Below are 16,309 nucleotides of genomic sequence, written 5' to 3'. Positions count from 1 at the left end.
GTTCTAATTTACAACTGCACATGAAGTCTACTGGCAGTGAAGAACAAAATGTCAATTTTGCATACTTCTCCCCATCCCCAGCAAAAATGACCAAAGAAAGGACTGGAATGGAAATGAAGAAAATAGACAAAACTGACTTTATTCTCCTGCTAGCCCTCACTACAAGCATTGCAGATAACAAAAGGCCTTCTAAAGACAATGCAGTCAGTCAACTAAATTATTTTCCTCACATAGTAAATTGGTTTGCAGAATTAATGATGGAAGCCTCAAAAATATACTATATCAAACTAGGCTAATGAATTCATGTAAATACAAAAATATACTATTTATTTCCCAAACTAGATGAACATAATATGGAACAAAGTGACTAAAAAGGGTCATGTTAAGAACCAAGTCTGACCCACAAAAAGAAACGTAAATTATAATTCTAATTTCCTGAATTAGACTAAGTAATCGCCCCAAACTCTACAATAAAGACATGGGACCCATCTGAAACAAAGAGACATATCCATTATATTTCCCACCACACAATTAATTAATTAATGTTAAATAAATGTATACACATCACACTTCTCTCTTTTCAAAGACAACTATTCCTAAGTCTTTTAAATGTGCCATACCTCTTCGATGGGTTTCTTCCAACACCTGGTGTCCTCCAAACCGTCTTTTACCTTGCCTCCGGAGCGTGTGGCGTTTCTCACTAAGTATCGGGCAATTAGACCCATCATTGCACGCACAAACGCATGTAGTCATCAGCCACACCTTAAAAGCCCCATAGCAACTGGCTGTACAGGCCTCGGCCTCACAAATGCACACTCAACAATTCCTTCTTCAAGGAAGGCTGTCGCTAGGTTCTTTCTGTCTCCAAGCCAAGAAAGCTGACGCATCACCATTCCCCGACACATTTACTTCTTCTTTAATGTATATATATACACATATTCTGGCCTACAACACCAATGCATTGTTGCTAGCACTGGTGAAAATTCCTGATACATAATGTGCAAATGTTGGCTTTGCCTTACACATGATTTTATCATATTGATGCATAATCATTTACTTTATTGGCAACTTTATCATGCTGACAATTTACAGGCAAAATTGGGAATTATCTCATAGGATTCTGCAGCAGGGAGGTAGCATTTTCAGTGTGCCTCATGTGACAGACTGTAGATAATAATAGGGCATTTTTTGTTTCATGCATTCAACCCAAGATTAATTGATTTTTGCCTTCTACTTTTCACCTGTTCCATTTGGTCTCTCTTATACCCTGGTCCCCAACATCTGTACTTCCCCTTCCTCGAAACTTCCCTTCTCATCTAAAAGCAAATCCTTCAGGCAAGCCTTACAAGACACAAGAAATGAGATGAAGTGATTTCACTAAAATGACAAATTTTCTAAGACAATTTGTATTTTTCATAGCTACAAACCTTAACAATAGGATAATTTCTAGCGCCTAGCTGGATCCGGTTCAAAAACAGATGAAAGCAAGGAATCTTGTGATATCTGGCAACGCATGCGTAGATTGGGTGAAGGATGGTCAAAGACCATTTACCTATGATCGTGCATCAGTCTTTCCCAACTGAGGATGTCGTAGCACACAGAGGGGCGGCTAGAGGCAGGCAGTGTAATGTTAAGACCTCAGGTTTGTAGCTATGATAAACACATATTGTCTTAGAAAATTTGTCATTTGTTCATACGCGAACAAACCTTCTGTCTTAACAATAGGATAGACTCATACTTGGAGGGAGGTAAAAGACATCCTAGACTGGCTGGGGGCCTACCCACCAGTCCAGCTCTCAAAAGGAATGGGTTTTGGAGAGGGACTGAAGCCCGTTGAGAAGCAAGATAAATTGATACCTAACGACTCAGACCCTGAGTGACGTACAATGATATATGGGGTAACCATTGTATAGAGTACCAAAGAGAAATTTTCACTGTCAATAACAAACCAAGACACAAGGGTTTGAATTACTCCCAACCCCTCCTTGCCAAGGAGTGGAGCATATGCTATCAAATAGCGGGTAAGATATTTGCACATTAAGTGACTACACTATCAGTATGACTACCTTACTCACGTCTATCAGACCCATCCAGCGAATGATGTGTCTATTCCTTAAACCGCCCGAAGGAAGAAGGAAAGGTACAAGAGAAAGAAGGAGACCAGCCAACTCACTCATTCTCTCATCCACACAATTATCTTAGGTAAGATACAAAAGTGCCCAGTTAAGGGCAACCATGAGTTACACAACCTGTTGGGCAGCCACCACGGGACCCAGGGAAAACGTGTCTGCAGATACGTGAGCAACATCCTTAAGATAGGTGAACGTGGACTGTCGTAACCAAGCACCAGCGCTCAGCACTTTATGTACAGCCAAGTTCTTTTTGAAAGCCAGAGAGGGGCCAATACCTCTAGCCTGCACAGATGTGGTGGTAGAATCATCAAGAGACACGTATGCCTGTCTGATGGCTTCCCATATCCAAAAAGATGGTATTCTTAGACACCCCTTTCTTTGTACGGCCAGTGCTAACAAAAAGTCTGCGGCAGCCTGGTCTAAGGTGCCGAGTCCTTTTAAGATTAGCAACACAGGGCCCAGACAGGACACAACAAAAGCTCTTGAGCATCACCACCCACAAAGCCAGTCAGTGATGGAATGGAAAACGAAGTGAACCTGTCATCATGCGCAGAGGGATTCTGTGTCTTGGCCACAAATTTCGGGACAAATTCGAAGGACATCGACCTCAAACCCTGATGTACTTCACCTCATAGCTCAGACCGTGGAGCTCTCCTACCCTCTTGGAAGATGCCAAAACTAGAAGGAAAACTGTCTTGAGCGTCAAGTTCCTGTCAGATGAGCGACGCAAGGGCTCATATGGACTCTTAGTGAAGCTCCTGAGAAACAGGGAAACATCCCACATCGGAGGCTTGAGCTCTCTAGGACTAGCAGGGAAAGTTCCCAGGAAGAGATGTCAATACCCTTCATGCATAACATCAAACTCAGGGCCGCCCTGTAGCCTCTAATGGCAGAAACGGACAAACGTTTCTTGTCTCTGAGGAAGGTTAAAAAGTCTGCTATTCACTGAATAGAGGTTGCGAGTAGAGAAAAACCCCGTTTACGACACCAATCACAATAGGTCGCCCATTTGTCTTTGAAAACTGCGGAGGTCGACTTTCTAAGACTGCTGGACATGTGCCTTGCTGTTCTCTAAGAAAAGCCTCTCACTTGGAGGAGATACTTGATAGCCTCCAACCATGAAGAGACAGGGATTCTACTGACTAGTGGAACCTTTCTGCATGGGGCTGACACATATGTCGCCAAGGGGAATCTCCCTCGGAACCTCTGACAACAACAACAGTAGATCTGAAAACCATTTCGCCTGAGGCCACAGAGAGGCTACCAAAGTCATCCTGAGACCCTGTGAACTCATCAGCCTGTTCAGAACCTGACAGATCAAACAAAACAGGGGGAAGGCATACACCTCCAGGTTGTCCCTGGGATGTTGGAATGCGTCCTCTGCCAATGCTAAAGGATCTGGAACCACTGAACAGAACACCTCCAGCTTCCTGTTGAAGCATGTTGCAAAAAGGTCCAGCATGGGTCTCCCTCAAATCTGGAAAAGCTTGTCTGGCACCACTTGATGAAGGGACCACTCTGTGCCTAGGATCTAATCCCGGCAACCGAGTTTGTCTGCGACCACGTTCTGTTTGCCTGGGATTTACCTGGCTGAGAGCTCTACTGAATTGCTGACCGCCCACTGGTGAACCTCAACGGTCAAGGCGTAGAGTTGCTGAGAAACCAGGCCTCCCGGTTTGTTCACATAGGCTACCACCATGGTGTTGTCTGACATGAGAACAACAGAATGACCCTCTACCTTCCCCCGAAACTCCTTCAACTCCAAGACGTTGATATGTTGCTGCTTATCCTCCAAACTCCAAACGCCTGAAGCGATGAGGCCTCCTAAATGAGCGCCCCAACCTGCGAGGGAGGCGTCCGAGAACAGAAGGAAGTCGGGTGGAAGAGAACGCAGAGGGACACCCTTCAACAGATTCTGGTCGTCCAATCACCAACAATGGTCTTCTCTCACTTCCAGAGATAGAGGAACCATTAACAGGGGAGAGTCCCCTGCCGGAGACCAGAATTCTCCCAGTCTCCACTGCAGAGACAAAAGATGAAGACACCCAACAGGGACCAGCTTCTCCAGGGAAGACAACACTCCCAGAAGAACCTGCCACTGATGAGCTCTGACAGGAAGTTGCACGCCACCACCCGCAACTTCTCCAATCTCTGGTCTGACGGAAAAACTTTTGACACTGTCGTATCTATGACCATGCCCAGGTAGAGAATCCTTTGAGTGTGTACGAGGTTCGACTTTTCCTGGTTGACTAATATGCCCAGTTCCAGACAACCAAAGTAGACGATCCCTGTCCTGCAGCAGCTTCTCCCTGGAAACTGCCCAGACTAACCAATCGTTTAGGTACCTCAGCAAACGGATCCCCTGAGCATGGGCCCAACTTGATATGAGAGAGAAGACCCTTGTGAACACTTGAGGGGCTGTCGTCGACCCAAAGCACAAGACTTTGAACTCGAAGACCTTGTCCGCAAGAGAGAAGTGAAGGAACTTCCTGGACGTGGGATGAACAGGGATTTGGAAGTATGCGTCCCTTAAGTCTATCGACAGCATGAAGTCGCCTTCTCTCACGGCTGCCAATACCAAGCGCGGGGTCTCCATCTTGAACCGTGTCTTCCTGATGAAGTGATTCAAGGTGGATAAGTTGATCACAAGTTTCCATCCTCCTGACACCTTGGGCACCAAGAAGATGTGACTGTATATCCCCAGGGATGAACGCCACACTTCCTCTATCGCATCCTTGTCCAGCATTTTCTGCACTTCCTCCCGAAGAGCCAAGAACTTCAAAGAATCTGGAGGATATGCCTCCCTGAGCTGCGGCTTGTCCGACAGAGGAGGAGAAAAGTCGAATGGCAGTAGGTAACCCACTCAAAGGACATCTACCACCCACTTCTCCACCCCATAACTCTGCCACTTGGCCCAATGGCCAGCCAGGCACCCCCCAACCCGTGGCACAGGAGAGGGAGAGGCGCCTAACCTACCGACGGCCCCCTTTACCTCTGCCCCTTGGGCCCCTTCTCAGTTAAAAGGAAAGAGAGTGAAAGGGGCAATGATCTTCTGACTTAGGCTGTGTCGAACGGGAAGGCCCTGCCGAACTCGAGATCCTCGACGGCCTACCAGGCGACTCTCCTCGACTGCTGCTGGGCAGGGGGAGGAGGAGGAGCCGGACGTCTCTGAGGACAAGACTCTTCTTCTACGTCAGCTTCCTCAGGACAGACGTTAAGTCTGCCATCCAGGGCGGAGCCGGGGCTGCTGTTGCCGAAGCAACAGGGCCCGGATGCACCTGTCCGGACAGACCAACGTCTGGGGCAGCAACACCCCGAGCAGGGACGACGTCAGCAGGTGCAGACATCTCAGGAACAGCAGGAACTGTAGGAACGGCCAGCACAGCATCGGCAGGTATGGCAGGTACGGCAGGCGGCACAGGTAGCACAGGAGGCGGGGCAACAGCCAGCGACATCCTGGGTACCGGCGGCAGGTCCAGGGGCGATCTCTTAGGGCAACGAAAGTCTGGTCACACCAGCACGGCAAACCCGGACGGCGGCGGCACGCCCCTCCTCGGTACGGCGATTGGACCCTGCACAGCGGCTGTAGGCGACACTGACACCACGTGAGGCGAATATACCAGGTGAGGAGGGGTGGCATACCCTGGCCAGATGATGGAGAAGCCCCTGGACACTAGGCACGCCCTGCAGACCCAAAGAGGCCCACACCTGACCAAGGTCATCCCTCGTGGCAGAAGCACCTGTGGAAGCAACAGTCAGGTGATTAGGAGGGGTTTCCCCTCGCATGAGAGAGAGAGAGAGAGAGAGAGAGAGAGAGAGAGAGAGAGAGAGAGAGAGAGAGCCCCACCCTGAGCGAACGGAAGACCCCGAATACAATTGTATGTCGGGGCACCAAGCGCCCTCCTCCATGCTCGACAGATCGGGCGAGGAGAATGACCCGGATACCCCCCCCCCCCCCCCACCCCCCCCCCCCCCACCCCCCCCCCCCCCCCCCCCCCGAAGGGGAAGGTGCCATCCGTGGGAGCTGAGCAGGGGGGGGCAGGAAAGAAGACGAAGAATAGGATACCAAGGGAGTCGCGGGAGAGCTTTCCGACGACTTCTTTGCTTCCCCTACGCCCCCACAGCACCCATAACTAATACACGGCACAGCCTGAGAGCAATCGTGCCCTCGGCACCGAGCGCAAGGGCATAAGGATCAATTCCCGGGTATGAGGGGAATCTTGATCCATAATGAATATTGATGCAATCAATAATAATATATGAAAAAGAATCCTACATTTACGATTTCACTTTCACACAAAAAGGGCTTGGGCCGAGAGCATTCGCGCCCTCGGCACCGAGCGTAAGGGGTAAGGATCAATTCCCGGTTATGAGCGGAAATATTGATCCACAATGAATATTGATGCAATCAATAAATGAAAATGAAAAAGAATACTGCACTTGCAATTTCACTTCCAGACAAAATAAAAGGTTAAGGATCAATTCCCGGTTATGAGAGGAAATATTGATCCATAATGAATACTGATGCAATCAAAATAATACTATATGAAAATGACAAAATAAAAGGTTAAGGAGCAATTCCCGGTTATGAGCGGAAATATTGATCCATAATGAAAATTGATGCAATCAAAATAATATACGAAAATGAAAATGAAAAAGAATACTGCACTTGCGAATTCACTCACAAAATAAAGGGCTCGTGCCAAGCGCATTCATGCCCTCGGCACCGAGCGCACAGGGCAAAAATATAAATGAAAAATGAAAAAGAGTACTGCACTTACAATTTTCACTTTCACCCAAAAACACACGGCTCGGCGCGAGCACGCTCCCGCCCTCTGCACCGAGCACAAAGGACCTGGGGATCGATCTCAAGAAAACTCTCAATTTTCCACATTTACGCCCCTCAACCCCGGACACAGTCGTCGGGTAATAGGAGGCGCGTACTTACAATTCACTTTTACACACACACAAATAGTAAGAGAAAACACAAATATCCTGAAAGCACACGATGATGAAGCGGGCAGAGAGTGATGAAGAGCATGTCTACACACCAGCAGGCCGAAAGCAAAAGTGGTTCTTCACCTCCCAGTCTCGCGGCGCGCGCACTGTCAGACAAGCAGTTAATTACCGAACCCCTTGTTTGAAAGCTTACAACCTATCCAGCTGCCGCTAGTAACCTTCCTATTGTAAAAGGACCGAAAGGTTTGTATCCTGTGTCAGAACAAATAATAATCTGCTCAAGGAGTCCTCAACAACCCATTCAGTACTCATTTTGTCTGTTCCAACTGAACATTTTGCAAAATTTGTGGATCTGCAATATGTATCAACTTATTATGAACCACATACTGAAAAATTCTAGCAGTAAAACACATGAAAAATATTCTCGGTAATACAATCAGAATTTGTTCTTCTTTAATTATTAAAATGATAAAGGACAAAGGCTACACCTACCTGTCAAAGATGGATAAATATGACAAAACGAAGAGAGACTTACTTCACACATCCAGGTATCCACAGGAAGATCTTTGCCATCAAAAGCAGAATCTAATGACCAGCGTTTTATAGTTTTATCATTGCCAACTGAGAAAAATGACTGTCCATCTGGGGCTGACAATATCGACCAAACCTGTCCACTATGAGCCTGAACTGTCCACTCACACTTTTTGTGAGGAAGATTCCACAAATGAAGCTGCAGAAGAAAATCTGGTTATTTCCTAAAGTTCAGATATGTAGGTTCATAACCTACAACATTTTCAAATCTATAAAAAAAAATCAACATTATCCCTTTCTGAGGTTAAACATGAAAGAAGTCTAGCGCATTATCTGTCTGAATTTCCACCTGTCTATTTTCACTTACCATATATTTTCGCGTATAAGATGACCATTAGATAAGACGAGGCAAAAAACCATGGCAAATTTTCATGAATTTATCTCACATATAAGACGACTTCTACATTACAAATCAAAATGTTCTTTTTGGGAAAAGTGATTATTTGCAAAAATTAAACAGTACAACTATATTAATAATGATGACTTGAATAAAGGTTGTTTTGCTTGTTGTATTCAATAACAGTATTATTTATTATCATCGTTACTGCATTACAAAATATAAACATCATGTACATCATTTGCATTAGATATTGTTTACATTCTCAAAATCTCTAGTGATTGAGTATATTGATATCTTCATTGCCATTATTTGTTAGGAGAGATATAGTTTGGAGATACCTTTCATCATAACGAAGTTTGGTTGAAAACAGGCACATATTATACTTCAAAGTAGGTGTGATTTCTCAGGTTCCAAACATCACTGCTGCCTGGCGTTATTCGTTTTATTCACCCTATGCTATAACCTGCAGCTTTAATTTACTACTAATATGCTTTCTTGAGATCTCCACTGCATGAGAAATTTACAAAAATATATTTTATTTTTACTTACTGAGAATCGGCAGCATTTAACAATTTTAACGGAGCTCTTGATAAAAGCTCGATAGTTACGGTAAATGACGTCAGGAATCAGCTGTTTCTCAATTCGATTGTTGTTTATGCCAAGTCGAATAATAGTTGTACAAAGAATATTAATAAATCAAATCAAACATGTTTAACTGAAATCATATTACATGTATTAATGTATTACATTATAAGAAAAAATGATGATGTGCCATTTGCATTCTAGGGTTGTTTACAGTCTCAGCTGATCGCTTTTTACTGATACCATCACTGTCTTTGGTTGCTAAATGGAACTTAACTAAGAGATACATACAGTCCTTTTGTAAATTATCAAAGTTGGGTTTAACAAACCCGAGTCTATGATTTTCACGCAGAAGGACACGGTAAAGGGCAACCATTGTTTTGTTTACGTTTCGTCGCCATTCTCAAACAACCACTAATAATACTACAATAATGAACAATAACAATGGTACACAATCATCTTCATATGCCTGAAATGTTTGAAAGTTACAATTTTAAATCACAAACAGCTTTGTGTGCTGCCTCATCTGATGTTTACTGCATTTGTCATAAAAGCACAGAGGGAACGTGAAAATATAGTGTCATAAAATAATTTTTAAAATGCCATGAACAGTACCGAAGATGATTTGTATATCGACGAAGCCTAAGTCGACTCGCCAGAACCAGACTGGAATCCCTTAGATCGTGGTACATGTGATCAATCTTGTGATATGTATGAGAAACCTTTAATGAAAAATAAATATGTTATAATAAATGTTATTACTACTGTAATTACACTACTAATGAAATTTCTTAAAGGTTACCGAAAGATAAAGGTGCGCAACCACAACTCGATGTTTACATATCCTCAGCTGGGATCACATAGATAAATGTTTCTTTCACTGATTTAGAATTATTTCACAAATAGGCAATTTGTTATGAAGACATGTCAATAATATATATGGTAAAATGAATTTATTACCTTTATTATCAGTTTATTTCATAAAGTGAATCTTTATGTATGTTGGTGGTTAGGCTATAGCACCGAGGCTGAGGCTAGCCTACTGATATGCATCTTAGTATTCAACGTTTGATCTTTAGTATTGCAGTATAAGACAACCCCTATTTTTTAGGGGGAATTTTAGGATTTAAAGGTCGTCTTATGTATGGAAATATACGGTACGTTCTTTCTGAGCATTCCTAACAATATTCATTCTGTTAGCACCACTACATAAAGTATACAACTCTTCTGACTAACCTCCCACTCAATTCTCATAATAAGTCCAAACCATTTCAGTCTACAAGACCTCAAGTATGTTTTTCAGCTGCAGAACAACATATTGCTCAGCAATTCCCTCATGTATAAAATTCCTACAACTAAATTTAGACAGATAACAACTGGAAAGTTCATATTGCATATATGAAAAGCACAAGTTAAAATGACTTCAACTTATTAGAAAAATTAATCTTACTTGGCAAGGGCTGACAGGTCAACCTAATGATTGTACAAGGCAACAGTTCCAGCCCTGATAGATATTGGAGTTCAAATATATAGATCTTTTAATTCAGTCATACAAACCTTAAACTACACTGAAAGAGGTAACCCATTACCATTATACTGACCTAGTAACTACAAGCTACAGAATTTTAAGAAAGTAACTTATCTGCTAGAATTTTTAAAAAGTAACTTATCTGCTAGAATTTTAAGAAAGTAACTTATCTACTAGAATTTTAAGAAAGTAACTTATCTGCCAGATAGTAATTTATTTAATTAGAAGAATTATGTATTACATAAATAATCCTTCAACACCACCTCCCATAAGAAAATATAAGATACATTAAAATTAAATCAAAATGAAACCCTTCCTCAATAATCTCCTCAGATTATTCATAAAATATGTTATTGTTATAATACAATTAAGTTTGTTCATACTTACCTGGCAGATATATATATAGCTGTATTCTCTGAAGTCCGACAGAATTTCAAAATTCGCGGCACACGCAGTGGGCGGCCAGGTGGTAGTACCCATTCCCGCCGCTGGGAGGCGGATATCAGGAACCATTCCCATTTTCTATTCATATTTTATCAGTGCCACTGTCTCCTGAGGGGAGGTGGGTGGGCACTTTAATTATATATATCTGCCAGGCAAGTATGAACAAACTTAATTGTATTATAACAATAACATTTTGTTCATGAAACTTACCTGACAGATATATATATAGCTGAATCCCACCTTCGGATGGTGGGAAGAGACAGAATAGGATTTTTAGGAAACTAAATTAAGTAGATGATATACATCTTGGTTCCTCACCTGTTAGCATAGCCGACTTCGTGATTACTGTCACCAAAGTCTGCTTCTGCGTTACTAGAGTTGCCAGCGAGGTAGAGACCTGTAATGCTGGTGCGCTCTAGATGATTTGTCAACGGGGGCGTGACCACAATGTGACTAGACCATATGACCATACTTCTGAGGGCAACGAAGCTAAAACCACCACCTGACCTAACCTATCAAAGTTAGTTCCATAACTTCTAGGCTAAAGAAAAGGAACGCGCCTCAAGCGACCAACCCTTCAAAGTTAAAAGCACACCTATCCCTTTTCTATAGGATAGGATTCGTGTTGCTTCCTGCCCCCAATAATATATCTACGGATATGTATGGTCCTAGCGACTTACAGATCTCAAATGTCGTCTTCACATCCCGTCGGGAGTGTGAAGCGAACACAGAGTTGCTTCGCTAAAGCGTGGCACTCAGGATGTTACTGAGTGTCATGCTCTGTTGAAATGCTTCCGAGGCCTCTCAAATCTTTATGCAAACATAATGAATGAGACTTCTTAAAAGAACTCCTTGACTATAATGCCAGGGTGTTCTTGGACATGAACCAGTCTGGTCTTTTACGGAACACAGCAGATTGTCCGTTGACCTCGACTTTCTATAGTTTTATCAAGATAAAACTTGAGAGACCCGACAGGGCACAGGACTCTCTAATGCCCTTGCCCAATAATTTGTGCCATACCCTTGGTCTCCAAGCCTTCGGGTCAAGGGTTAGACAGGTTTTCGTTCTTATCAAGAACGGAAGGCTTAGAGGACAGACCGCATTATGTCCTTTAAAGCTAAAACCTCTGATGATGGCTAAAACCTCACTAACCCTCTTTGCCGTGGCTAGAGCGGTTAGAATGTTAGCCTTCTGGTCACGTGTATTAAGTTCGCAGAAAGGATAGGTTCAAAATGCTTTTGGCATCAGAAACTCAGACTACGTCTAAGTTCCATGCCGGAACCTGCGATCCAGAGAATTTCAAGATCTCCACAGACCTCAAAGATCGTGAAGCTTTGTTGTTTGACAGAACCGAATCTCTGAGCCTAGAGGCCGTCAACAACATATTTGCATATTCTACAATAGTTAGGACTTCTAGCTTATCTCATACTTCAGACGGAAAGATAGAACCATAAAGAAATTCACAGAGGTCGAGGTGGAGGAACAGTCATTTCCCTTCACTATCTCCAGAAACGGCCCCCCCCTCCGATTGAACACTGAAAATAGGCAGCATTGCTTTGCCTTGGCCAAGAGACTGCCATTAATCTTGAAGATCTTATCGCTTCTCGATAGTCCTGAACGCCTTCAGACTCAGAGAGATATTAGATACTTCACTAAGTGACGATGTTAGATTACAACCGATTCTCTCGGGAAGGGTCTTTGGACAATTCTCTCTGAATTACATGACCTCTGTGAATCCAACCCTCTTAAAGGCCAACATGGTGGCGACTAATGCTAATCCTCTAGGATCATGAATAAGGGAACAACTTAAGAGGAAGCTCCTTCATCTTCAATATTACGAAAAACTTAACGAAAGGACGCCCTCAGTCTTTCCTCAACTTTCGACATACTTCTAAGTGAGGATTACTCAGACGTCAGTAGTTGTTGCCTTCGATCGAGAAGACCCGCACGGACGTGCACTAGTTTAACGAACCTCTTGAGGATCGTTACGTTCCGTGCCCAAGCCCATAACCAACTCTCTCTTCTTGAGCTATGAGAGAGCTGAGAAATTATCCGAGATGATTTGGACCACTCGATCAAAACTCACCCTTCGAGGAACTGGAGAGCCGACCAAATTGGCTTCCAATTCTTTCAGACAATGTGCCAGGACATCTGTTCCTCTGTTCGGATGTCTGGCACCCTCTCGCTATCACCCAAGGTGATCCTCAAGCCGTTGAGAGAAAATTAGAATTATTACTAGATCTTTTGATGTTATTCCAATTTCTCCGTGAGGAAAAACTGTAGAGGTCTGAATTGCTGTTTATTCAGGGAAAACAAGCTTCTCCAGCGAGGAAATGGTCCCCAGCAAACTCATCCATTCCCTCACTCAGCCTGCTTCCTTCCCTAAATAAGACTGCGCTTTGCATAAGCAGGAGAGCATTATTATAGTGCTATGCTGCGGTAGACTCGTACAGAATTCTGATACCGTGCGCGAACAGGTATAAGAGATATCTTGTTAAAATTTTCTAAGTAAACGGAAGGCATGTTCATTCATGATTACTAGAAATTTCCAATCAACCCGAGGCTAAAATCCAAGATTGTAGGGCAGAGAGACGGCTTAGTCAGCCATTCCCGCAGGGGAGAGACGTAACCAACCGCGCATGTCACAGAGCTCGCCGGTACTGCGTAGATCACAGTAACAGCAGCCTTGTTCATTCATCGTCTCGCACTATCTGCCTGAGTTGCCAGCTACTCCCTTTACGAAGGAATAGGTATGATATTATCGAGCAAAAGGAAACTCTCAAGCAGGCATATTTAAACGAAACCGAATTCGCTAAATACAGAAGCTGAGTTGGTGTTGTCGTAACAATACCTGAAGAGTTGTTCTCACTCCGAAAACTCTTGGAAGGTTGAAGGGAGGGAGTGTCAATTAAATACATTAGAAACAACAGTTCTTTCGGCTTCTATCCGCAGAGGTAAATACGATATGCGTATGACTTGACCCATGCGTTAGCAAAATGACGCAAAGATAAACTACGTAAGTATTGTAGTAATTTGAACATCGAATTCTCTACTAACATCTTTCCTCGACGAGGAAGAGAGAAAGAAAGGAAAACGACTGTCCACGTTCTAATGAATGAGACTTTTTAAAAGAACTCCTTGACTTCTTTGCCAAGACTCTTGCCAAGAGAAGGGAGTAATATTCGAATAGAGATCATCAAGTGAGAACCGAGGATCGAAAAGGACGTTCAATGTTCTTATGATATTGGACATAAGACTTCCTGGATCTAGTCTACAAGTTTTATCTTACTCCCCGGATGAGCCTCTGACAATGAATGAGAGCTCTTCCGAAATTTGTTAATGAGTTTATCCGCTTAAAACGATAAAAACGTTAAAATCTATGTCAATGAGAACTACCCCATTTAGAGGGGTCCCCCACTTAAATGACAAAACGTTTAGTATCTTGACAATGGGAAAACGTCCTTACTTGACAAAACAATTAGCACTTGCTAATAGGGGAAAACCCTTTAACATGACCGAAAGTCACCCAGGAATCCGAGTATATAATCTTCCGATTCTCAGAGAAAATCGATGAAGAGGCAAGAGGGGATCGAAGGAAAAAATTCGGGTCTGTCTCTCCGCTAACTCCGAATCCTTTTTAAAAATTTCTGTAAAGGAATGTCCTGTGGAGAGTCCTGAAAAAACCTCCTCTTGACGAGCGTTTAGAAAGCGTCAAGCGTCCTAAGAAACGTCCTGAACAGCAAATAAGACGCCGTCTACAAGTCTTTTTCTCTCGCAAAGCGTCCTGCCGAGCTTCCACCGAGCGTCCTGGCGAATGTCCACAAAAGCGTCCCTCATAAGCGTCCTGCCGAGCGTCCTAACTGAGGCGTCCTCAAAAGCGTCCTGGAAAAGCGTCCTGCTGAGCGTCCTCAAAAAACGTCCTGCTTAGCTGCGAGCGTGTCTGAGCAGAGAACACCAAGTCTTCTGAACGACATTTCAGAGAGGATCTCGTTGAGCGCCCTGATGCATGCAAGGCCCGCCAAGAGGCGTCCTGGCAAGCGACCTGCCAACATCTCAATGTTATGACGAACCGCGTTTTGCATATGACGTGAATATTTTCAAGGGACGTCCTCATGCTAGTCTCCATGGAGAGCCCGCACGCTGCTCCTGAAGTGTGTGAACATAAAGGAAGACGTACGGCTTTCGTCTTCAAGACGGGCCTTAAGACCTTCATACCTTCTTACAAAGACAGTGGCCGCCTGTGCAACAACTTGCGTCTTAGTAATGCAAAAAGAACATCTCCAGAAACGCACTCAGCAAAGGAACGCCGAGCGTCCAAAAGACACCCTCGCAAGGTGCTTGCCGAGCGTCCTGGAGAATGTCTCTACTTAAAGGACGTCGGAGCACCTCCAAAAGCATTCCTTACGTCTAAATTGCCCTTCTTATGCCGAACCAGAGACATAAGTTGTTTGACTGTGCAAAGCAGCTTGCCGGACGTCAAACTTATCAGCTTGCTTTTTCGAAGTAAAGCGAACGTTACATAACGTAAACGGAGCGCCATGAGGAGAGGAGACAAATACTGAGTTGCTCCTCCAAAAGGTGGAATCAAGAATGTCCTTGATTACCATATTCTTTTGGAATGCTAGCGAGGTTGAAACAGCTCTAACTTCATGAGCGTTCACTCGCAGGAGGCTCAAATCACTCTTCTGGCCAGATGAATGAGCCTCCTTAAGATGTCCCTTAGGAAAAGAGCCAGTGCATTCTTCGAAAAGGGTAAATGTGGTCTCTTCCTGAGCACCATAAATTACCCGAAGGACCTCTTACTTCCTTCGTTTATGTAAATAAAATTTGAGAGCCCTGACAGGGCACAGGACTCTTTCATCCTCTCATGACGAGAGAGAGGACGTGAAGCGTCCTCTTCTCTAAAGCTTCTTAAGGGGGCGCGAGTCCTTCCGAGAGCTCCAACCCCTGTGTGGGGAGGACGCCTCGGAGGACGAGAAGCAATCCTTCAAGAATCGTGCACGTGCTCGATCTTCGGCAGCCTGGGAAGCGACAACAGGACCTGCCGAAAGGAAGCCAGATCAGCGTGAAAAACCCGTAACCCTCCTTCGGCTTTTGACATGCCCTCTCCCTGGTTTCCTGGGAGTCCGACAGAGGTCTAGGCCTAGAGGCGTATGGGGCCGATCTGACGTTCCCTCCTGACGAGAGAGAGGACGTGAAGCGTCCTCTTCTCTAAAGCTTCTTAGAGGGCGCGAGTCCTTCCGAGAGCTCCAACCCTTGCGCGGGGAGGACGCCTCGGAGGACGAGAAAGCAATCCTTCAAGATTCGTGCACGATCTTTAGCAGCCTGGGAAGCGTCAACAGGTCCTGCCGAAGGGACGCCAGATCGGTGGGGAGCCCCCGTAACCCTTTTGCGGCTTTCGACATGCCCTCTCCCTGAGTCCTGGGAGTCCGACAGGGTCCCAGGCCTAGAGGCATTATGGGGCCGATCTGACGCCCCCTCCACAACACAAGGGGCACTACACTTCACAACACTGATTGGAGAGCGAGCACTTTAGTCTAAGATTACTCGATGTAATCCTCTAGCAGACACTTCTTCTAGGTCCGTAAGCCATACCACAGGGTTAGGCAAAATAAATTCTACAGGAGGTTAGAAGGTTCATTATTTCTAACTTCTGTTTACTGTGGAGGAAAACTCCTGATTCTAACACGCTCTAAAATGCGTACATGAATGCTACTTCTTCCGTAATCAGT

General features: G+C 44.3%; 1 protein-coding gene across 2 annotated transcripts in view; it reads right to left on the bottom strand.

The window, feature by feature from the left end:
* Positions 1-16,309, bottom strand: part of LOC135220821 (DDB1- and CUL4-associated factor 13-like) — a 111,449-nt gene that overhangs the window by 45,507 nt on the left and 49,633 nt on the right. For both annotated transcript variants that reach the window (XM_064258362.1, XM_064258360.1), the window contains exon 3: positions 7,627-7,821. In XM_064258362.1, the coding sequence (XP_064114432.1) occupies positions 7,627-7,821 (195 nt within the window). The remainder of the gene's footprint in view (positions 1-7,626; positions 7,822-16,309) is intronic.

Source organism: Macrobrachium nipponense, chromosome 2, assembly GCF_015104395.2.
Source record: "Macrobrachium nipponense isolate FS-2020 chromosome 2, ASM1510439v2, whole genome shotgun sequence".
Classification (NCBI taxonomy): domain Eukaryota; kingdom Metazoa; phylum Arthropoda; class Malacostraca; order Decapoda; family Palaemonidae; genus Macrobrachium; species Macrobrachium nipponense.
This window is presented reverse-complemented; position numbering and strand designations above follow the sequence as displayed.